Source organism: Oculina patagonica, unplaced genomic scaffold (assembly GCF_052425735.1).
Source record: "Oculina patagonica isolate OP01 unplaced genomic scaffold, crgOcupat unplaced41, whole genome shotgun sequence".
In the NCBI taxonomy this organism is placed as follows: Eukaryota; Metazoa; Cnidaria; class Anthozoa; order Scleractinia; family Oculinidae; genus Oculina; species Oculina patagonica.
In genome coordinates this window covers 8,709-18,159 of record NW_027558266.1, presented here as the reverse complement: position 1 = coordinate 18,159, position 9,451 = coordinate 8,709, and the positions used below count along the sequence as shown (strand labels likewise).

The 9,451-nt window shown below is 39.4% G+C and overlaps 2 protein-coding genes across 2 annotated transcripts; both read left to right on the top strand.

Annotated features, from left to right (window-relative positions):
- Positions 1 to 195: 195 nt before the first annotated feature.
- LOC144640689 (peptidyl-prolyl cis-trans isomerase FKBP2-like) lies at positions 196 to 5,326 on the top strand. The gene is made up of 6 exons (XM_078499774.1): positions 196 to 501; positions 1,386 to 1,476; positions 3,118 to 3,139; positions 3,917 to 3,963; positions 4,515 to 4,550; positions 5,182 to 5,326. The coding sequence occupies exons 1-6, from the start codon at positions 331 to 333 to the stop codon at positions 5,241 to 5,243; spliced, it is 429 nt and encodes a 142-aa protein (XP_078355900.1). The 5' UTR covers positions 196 to 330; the 3' UTR covers positions 5,244 to 5,326.
- Positions 5,327 to 7,313: 1,987 nt separating this feature from the next.
- On the top strand, positions 7,314 to 9,193 carry LOC144640690 (galectin-3-binding protein-like; the record flags this gene model as incomplete). Its single annotated transcript, XM_078499775.1, has 2 exons — positions 7,314 to 7,451; positions 8,858 to 9,193. Coding segments are annotated over exons 1-2 (433 nt in total), but the record flags the coding sequence as incomplete, so codon positions are not given.
- Between the last annotated feature and the right edge of the window lie 258 nt (positions 9,194 to 9,451).

The following is a 9,451-nucleotide window of genomic DNA, read 5'->3' as shown; positions in this document are numbered from 1 at the left end:
AAATTAGGGGTAACGTTTTGGAAAATCTCGAGCAACTTGTGGAAAGCCCTAGTTTTTACCGGTTGGGACGTCATTAGTTGTAGGATGAGTTAGTTACGAAAATTTGACGAGTTTTCTGCCCCGCTCTGCTAAAAACAAAATGTGACTCTCCCCTCCCCGAACAATGAGAGGTTTACTAGTGCCCAGTTCACGCTCATATTTAACTGCCTGACCATTTATCGCGTGCCGTGTAATATCATTCTCTTAGCAAATCGATCTGTCCAAAAGATCTTCATTTATAGCTTTTTTTGTTTTCCTTTGAGAAAGAACTAGGTTCCCTGGATTAATAATATGCGTCTTTGTGGTAGAATCTTAGTGGTGTTCGCCGTTTTAACCTTGTCAAGTTTAGTGCTCGCCGCAGACAAGAAAGACACAAAGAAATTGCAGATCGGAGTCAAAAAGCGAGTTGCCGACTGCAAGACCAGATCCAAGAGTGGGGACACCCTACACATGCACTACACTGTGAGTTATCTGGCATTATAGTCATTGAATATGTTTATATTTTTAAGCAAACCGTCATGGATATCTTTGAAGTTTTTTGGAGAGCATGCTAGGCACGCGTGCAAGTTATTAGGGTACGTGTACAAAATACGATAGGCCTGAATATTTAGCTTTGCTTTCGAGTGAATTACAGCGAATGTACGATACATTATTAATTATACTAGTTATGAAAAATGAAGGAAATATCTTAGCCCAAAAAGGTCTTGATGTACTTTACCACCAAATTAAATTCTCATGTGATGAGCTAAGTAGAAATACTGACGTGAGTGGGGAGAATTTATGGTTTGATATTGTAGCTGAGTGGCTTTGTCTATATTTAATTCAAGGTGATGATTTACTGCAAAGATGAAGGGATTACAATAAGCAGTGGTGGATTTACAGTTTTTTTTTATTACAAATGTGCAAGGCAGTGGTCGTGCACGGCAAGGCAGTGAGGCGTAATTTGGTCAATGAGCTGAGACAGCAAGGCATGCAAGGCAGAAATCCCTACTCCAAATTATAAAGGCTAAGCTCCCTATGCTAACTGTAGGCTTAGGCTCATTTAGACTAACCAGAAATTATGGATTGTACGCCTTGCTGCCTCACACTTCGTGGTGACCCCACTTTTTGCTCTTCCTGGTATCCAAAGGCTATTACAGTGTATGTAAGAAATCTTATTAATTCTAAGGGCACGGCTTTGCCTCAGCATCCCAATTCATGTGTCTGTCAGCATATTGACAATATAAATTAGCCAATGAGTATGTGAGAACGTCTGTACTGTAGTTGTTGTAAAAAAATATATTGCTGATACATATACATGCAGTAGCTTTTTCTCTTGCCATATTATAACTTGTCTTTATTTTCAGGGTACACTGGATGATGGAACGCAGTTTGATAGCAGTATTCCTCGTAAAGAGCCATTTGTTTTCACCTTAGGAGTAGGTCAAGTGATTAAAGGTTAGTTTTATTGTGAATTAAAGATACAAGGAAACAAGTTTAACTTTGAAAACATCTTAGCAAAACATCTTAGCAAAACCTGCTTTTCTTTAAGGTAGAGTACATCTCATAAGTTTTCCCATCCTGTTGCCTCAATAGCTTCATTATTGCATGCATGTTCATAAAAATGCTGGAAAAACAATGTTTACTTGGCCATGGAGCAGCCATTCAAAATCACATAATTGCTGACAGACAAGACACTCGCAAACATGAAGCATGTGACCATTAATATTTTTTAATGCCTGACAATAATTGTGCCACCACTGGTTTTTCCACTCTTGTCTAGTGATTTTGATAGCACATTAACATTTGGTTTTTGACGCAACTCTTATTATATACAAATTATGTTCTTCAGAATTTCTAAAGCACTGCGCTTGAATATGTCATCTTGTGTAATGTGCTTGCAAGTGTGAACTGTCCTTGTGGTTATGTTCTTAAAAGCTTTTATGCTTGTGTTTATCTCAAAAGTGTGAACCAGGCTTAATTAGAGTGGTTACTCCATCACCTTTTTACAGCAGTTTCATACTTTGCAGGGGTTGTAGCCAGGCTTTAATAAAGGTGTAGGTCCACACAACCATTATCTAAATTAGACTCCTAGGAAAACATCCTGGCTACATTTCTCCTGGTAATATTTATATTTATACTTCTGTTGTCTTCCGCTTAGTGCAGTTCCAGAAAATCAGATATCCATACCAAATCCATGGAAGGTCATATCAATGGAATTCCGTGGGGGCCCCAGGGGGGGGGGGTACTCCGGCTTGTAAATGACAGGGATGATCGAATGGAGGCAAAACTAAGGACCCAAAAAAATCCCTAAGCCTTCCGACATTACCCAAAAAAATCCCTGGACCAAAAATAACCCCCCAAAAAATCCCTTGTCAAATTACCCCTAAATTGCCAGGAGGGGCAATAACATAACACAAAGAACGCTCGTGTTTGTTTATTCATCATACCATAAATACGCCAAGGCCGCGCCAAGGCACTTTAGTTCGTTTTCAATACCCAAAAAAATCCCCTATCTAAATCAAGTCACCCAAAAAAATACTTGCCAAATTTCCCAACCCAAAAAAATCCCGGAATCGAAAATTTCAAACCCAAAAAAATCCTTCGATCATCCCCATCATTAACAAGCCGGAGTACCCCCCCCCCCTGGGGTGGGGGCAAAGGGTCTCTAAAACGAAATTTTTTTAAGGAAAGTACATGTATATGGGGCTTAACTGGAATTTCTGGAGGGGAGGGGAGAATCTAATCAAAAAACCTTCCATGGGAAGGGTATGAATGTACATGTGTTTTCTGGAACAACTCATTCCTAGATCATGTTGGGCATGATTTACTGATAACCATAGGGCAAGTGAGAGAACTAATTTTTTTTATATATATTTCCAATTTAATTTAAGTCCACCCTTTAAAACTACTTAACTGAAGATTTATGCTGAAAAACATGTTAGTAGGCCCAGCGCTGCAGGTCCATCAGGTGTAGTTAAGTCCCTTCATTAAAGGTAATTGATGCCAGGATCTGTTCTGAATGTTGTTTTTTTGTTGATAAAAAAACAATGATGTGAATTATGTTGCCAAAATAAGACTGTTTTCTTTTTCGTACAGGATGGGATCAAGGTCTTCTAAAGTAAGTTTAAAATAGCATTCAAGTATTTAAGGTTACTGTAACTAGGTTGAGAGTGTTGTCTTTATTGACTATTGTTTATGTTCAATAAAATCAAAGCAAAGTTAAAGCGTAAAACAAACTGGCTTCTTTTGGTTTTTGATGTAGGTAGAGACACTTTGTCTGTTGCGATCAGTTGACTGATTATTTGAGTTAAGATGCATCTGATCTTATGTTTAATTACATGTATCACTAAATTTTAGTTGGCCTCTGTCCACCTTCATCAGAGTGAAACAATGTTGTTCGTTACAAATCAGCACATAGGCATTTCCACCGTTACGGACATTATGTAACTCAAACAACATTTTTTAAGCTCGGAACTGCTCTGCACAGGGCATGCATGGTTTTTCTGTTTATTGTTAAACACATTTTACCTTAGAGTCCCCTCTCTTCCTTGGCAGGGTTAAAATACAATGTAGGAGTGATTGTTTTTAGATGCTAAATATTTTAATTGAAAGATCTGTTTCGAACATTACAACTAAAACAACCTTCAATTTTAATTCTGACTTTTAAAGCTAAATTCCTGTGAGTTGTGAGAAGTTTTTGTCAACAAGTATTTTTTTCCATGATTGGTAGGAAGTCAAATTTTTTCAAACATAATTTTCATTTTACATGTATGTGCTGTTGCTACTTTTTGGGCCATGTCAGGATGTTGATGATTCTTGGATGGGCCTGCCAGTTCAGGCAAGTTACCTTGTTGGTCGTTTAAACTGTTTATTTATTTATTTTTTGTCTTGTTAGCATGTGTGAGGGGGAGAAGAGGAAGCTTGTTATTCCTTCAGATCTTGGTGAGTCATTAAATTACAAAGTAGGCATAACAATGTATCTAGCCTGGAGAGTAAGGCAAGTTGTACATGTAGTAAAAATATTCCTCCAATCTACCTTTTGAAAGCGAAACAGTAGCCACATTGTTTCCCTTTTTCTTCAGTACCCCTTAAAAAATCAAATGAATCTTCCATCTTCTTTGCTATATTCTGAACGAAATCCCATACTTTATGCTTTTAATCCCTACCCTTATATGCATTAAGCCTGAAAAGGGTGTAACTTTTGGGCCGAGCCTCCTTGTACAGTCCACTATTGGGGGTATGCCCCTAGGAATAGGAGGAATAGGAGCCTCTATTTAATATCACCATTCAAATGAATATCTCAGTTATTAGTTTCATTCAACATTTTCCATCTGGTCTTGGTTGTTTAGTCAGTATGACAGCAAAAGAAGGGCTTCCCTTAATACAGTCTCTTCTCAAAGTTGTTTTCTGATTTTCAGTTCAGTTTTCTGATTTCTGATTACCGTTTATTTTACTGGTTAATTCTGATATGGTGTTAAATTACAATGTTGCAGGTTATGGTCAGAGAGGTGCCCCTCCTAAAATTCCAGGTGAGTTTCAGTAATGGATAAGGGTGTCATCTTGTCTGATGGAGAATTGCTGAATTTGTCGAATGTTAACCAGCCACAATCAGCTAGGTACTTTGTGGGTGAGAATGGTTTGTTGAACAGAACCAGGCATTTTTTTAGCTTCTAGCTTTAATTACAAATGAAGTGAAAAGAGAAACTGTTCATAGTCTGGAGAAATCATTAATTACAGTATATCCTTGTTTACCTATTTTAAAATTTTGTCCTTTATGGGTAACTTGCTGACCCAGGGGGAGGGGGTACTCCCCTATATCAGGTATATAGGTATGTGCCGCCCCAAAGGGTATGGTTTTTCAGACGTTTTGGTCTAAAAACGGGTATCGATTTTGAACATTTTGGTCTGAAATTGGGTATGGTTATCGGGGGAACGTTCACGAAAGCTTATAAACTTATTTTTCTTCCCAGCAACTGGGGCAAGTAACTGGTGATAGAGAAAGAGAAATAGATAAAATATATCATTCCAGCTAAATTTTACCTACACCCCCACCGAAAATTCCAAGGAGTACCCCCCCCCCTCCGGGCCTGCTAAGCAGCAGATTGTCTATATAACCTGTCTTTTGCAGATTATGACTGTGCATCTCTCATTTCTTTTCAGGCGGAGCCACTCTGACATTTGAGGTCGAACTGCTTAAAATAGAACGCAAGTCTGAATTGTAATCTGCCTCTGAGTGCTGCACCGTTCAATGTGGAGATGTCTTTTGTTACTGAACTTTTGAAAATAAAATTCTGGTTCAATAGGATAGTCCCTCCATTGTTTGTTAATTTCTGTCAATCATTAAATGGCAATTTAAGTAGAAAATGACTTCATTTGAAAAAAAAATATAATTCAGTTTTGCTTTTATATTGTAGCCATGGGGTGTCAAAACTTTAGAAATGAATAAAATAAAAATCAATAAAATATAAGTAGGCATTTTTGCCATGGCTGAGAAATTTTAGACGTACACTATGGCTGGCTTAAGTCGCAAATCACAAATTTCTCCTACAAATTCAAGTTCCAAATTTTTACCTCCCCCCCCCCCCTCCCCTCCTCCCCGCTAAAACTTTAATTTTGCTGGCTTGATTGCACGTTCTGCAGTAGTTACATGTTGATTATCCATCCAACCATGCAAACTGTCAAAACATAACTGATCACTCATTGGATGATCATGATTTACACAGCAACGTGACCAGACGCCGACATAATTCGCTTTCTGGGGGAGTAATTCTTGAAAACGAAGTGCAAAACAATTTCGGCCTTCAAGCTTTGGCTACCAGTCATTCAGCTCTACAATTTCACTGCTTTTTGTATAGACCACGAGGACATGCAGCCCCTTTGTGAGAAAATCACATGGGACGATCACTTGGGTCTGTTTATTTCATGATGAGTTCGAGTTCGAAGTAGCGAGTTCGAGTTAAAAAATCAAGTTTGAGGTAAAACATCGAGTTACCATTTTTAGCCTAATTAGCCTTCCGGCTAGCCTCATACAAATGTAAATTATTTCAGATTTGTCGTCATTAAACCTAAAACAGACCTTTTAATAATTCGAAGTTTTGACTTACTCTTTATTCTAACTTTAACTAAAAACTCTAATTCGATACACTCCAGTCACTTAGCACGCGACTTTCTCGTGTGTCTTCGCGCGAAGTGATTTTCTCGCGCGCACACTCGACTGACCCTGAGAAAAATGAAGGTTACTCGTTGTACACTTTTTCTATTGATTTCCTTGAGCAACTTGGACGCCATATTCAATTCCAGCAGCCCTAAATAATTTTAAACTTTCCTAACGTTCTAACTGAATTCAAGGCTTTTATGCCTTTACGTTCAACCTGCCACATGGGAGTCTCTCCCTCTAAGACCTCTAAAGGCTGGTTCTCATATGATCGCCCCGATCGTCTCTGTCGCTTCTGTCGTTTGCAAAGTCTGAGGCGATTGGAGCAAGCAAACTTTTTGAAGCGACAGAGACGATCGGGGCGATCATACGAGAGCCAGCCTTAATACGTCACGTTGTTTACGTACTTTGTCCCCCGGGGGGGCACTCCCATATATGAGCTAAATAGGTATGTGCCGCTGTGAAGGGTATGTTTTTCAAGGAGTTTAGTCTGGGATAGGGTATAGAAATCAGAGAGTTTTGGTCTAGAATAGGGTATCATTTGCCAAGAAACTGATCAGTGGTATGAAGAATTAAGTCCAGAATAGGAATAGGAACTCGGAAGAGAAAGAGGCTTCCACAGACGTGAATAAAATCGTTGTGACAACGTTTGTTGACTTATAGTGATGCAGTTTTTAAAAGAAGCAAGTCTGGAATAGGGTAGGGATTTTCGGTATCTAGTCTAGTATAGGGTTGCAAAATCAGCTGAAGATGGTCTGGTATAGGGTAAGGGTTTCAGAGTTCCAGCGGCACACCCCCACCCAAAAATATACAGGGTGCCCCCCCGGGCTTTGTCCTTGCCACGACTTTTTGGTTACGTTTATACATTTTACGCATATTTTTAGCATGCGGAAAAAATTGGTGTTATAACACTCCTTTTCGGAGCTACGACTGTCTCGAGATCTAGCCTAGAAGACGGCTGCATGCTGGCTAGTCTCGAGATGAATAAGCAGCAATTTCCTTTTCTCATTTCTATGTATATAATCACTTCCGGCCAATTGATAGTTCACATCACGCGACCGTCTTGACTGATTAACTTCTGTTTGCATTACCCGATATATTGAGTTGCCGAAGGTCACTGTGGTTTATTTCAGTACGTTGTTGTTGACGCTGGTGGTTCAAGGGCCACCCTTATTTGAAATGTGGTTCATTATCTTCGCCGCGTCATTATTCGCTTTTGCAAGCTCTCTTTCTTCTCCACCGAAGAGATCTACTCCTGACAATTCAACAATTCAGGGTACGTAGAAATAATTGTAATAGTTATCACTGTCAACCCCTTTCTGAAACGGACACCTCGCGACTAGCACTAATTGTCCGCCTTAGGGAAGTGTGCCTCTTATAAAGATATGAAATTCTAAGACAGCTAGGATTATATGGTTTTTGGTTTTCATGCGATCGTATGCTTGTCTAGATATCTGGTCCACGTTATTTTTCTACATTGAATGAAGTCTGAAGGCGAAAAACGTGCTCTTTACTACATTGCACGTGCACGTGGTGATCCAGAATGGGGGCAAATTTTATAGAAAGCAATTATGAGTGCTTGCTGTGTTGAATACACAGAATACATAGGTTACTTTCATGTTCGTATTTTCTGCTATATTCAACACCTTTAAACTGCTAGCAAGTATTTGTAACCATAAAAAACACATTTCAAGTGCCCGACAGTAGTTGTGTTTTAAGTGTATTTTTCACAGGTGCAAGAGGACTATGAAAACTCGCAATACTTTGTAAAAGTATTCTCCCTGTCGTGAAAAAAAATAAATATAAGCCTTGCGTGACACTAGGTCTGAGAAATAGCAAATAATCATTTATTTTGTTAATTAAGGTTTGTTTTTTGTTTTGTTTTGTTTTTTTTCTCAAAAGAGAAGTTTGAATGCAAGAGCCAGTTTGGCGCCAAAAAGCAAAAAATGTGTCTAAGACTTCCGGTTTGTGGTTGGCAATATTCTGCCCGGAAGTCTCGAAAATAGACTGTTTTTTCAGGACGCCCCGACGGCCACTTTGTTGTGCAAAAATTATAAAATGCTCCTTTTGGGAAACGAGTTCTCAAAGAGAAAAACAGACAGTGAACAGGAGACAGGTCGCCAGAAAGCTTCCCCTAAAAAAGACACCAAATACCTTATGAGGTTTAATATGCGTGTCCCACGCAAATAAGGTCCCTTAATGTGACTACAACAATTAAATACTATTATTAAATTAATTAATTTAAACAATGCTATTATTTAATTTTTTGGAATAAATCGCTCATCAGAGCATTAAGAAGTTTCTTTTCAGATCATTTTCAAACGGATTTTAATACTGCTTATAAGCGGCCGCCAGACATAATCTCCTCCCCTCCCTTGTTGTAACGTCATGCGTCGAAATCATAGATCATCGATATCAAAGCCTTTAACGGATTTTTGGCAGCCTATTTTAATTTTCAATGTTTTTTAAAACCGCTTTAAGCGGCCGCCATAGAAACGTTCTATTGATGTTAACAACAAATGCGAATGTGAGTGCAGACGGGAGTTACCATGGTAACTTAGGCGGTTAGATACTTACAAGCTCCAGAAGGTTACAAAAATCCCAGAGGAAATCACACGCGAAGAAAAGTTTCTTAAATTATTTAACCCTAAGCTGAATAGATGTCGTCTTTTTGTGTATCAGATGTTCCAAAACTTCGCCTCTCTGTTCATCCCGATTGGGAGGGGTCTGGACTCGTGGAAGTGTTCATGCACGGCCAGTGGGGGAGGGTGTGCGACGATTTGTGGGATTTTTACGATGCTGAAGTAGTTTGCCGTCAGCTCGGGTTTCCTGGTGCAGAGCAGCCAACCTGCTGTGGTCGGTACTTTGGGAGGGGTTCAGGGCCTCACCTCATGGCTTCTGTAAACTGCACAGGGAAGGAAAACTCGCTGTTTCATTGCAGTCAGGTTGGAAAGGATAAGGCATCGTGCGGTGGACATTCTAGTGCTGGAGTCATATGCAAACTAGATAAGCCGAATGGTAAGTATTTGCCATCCCCCCCCCCCCCCCCCCCCCCTCCTCATTTGCCAACTAGTTTTTTCGTGATTTTACAACAACTTTTATAACAAAACCAGTACATCCGCGTGTCCTAAATCAATAGAGCGCCAGCGTGCATCCATGTGTGACCTGAAGGGGTAAAAAATGGGAACTGGGATTTAGGTCATTTAGGCAAATTTTCACTGGGAAAATGGGATTTGGCCACTGGGACTGAACCCCGAACAAATAAACAATGAAACT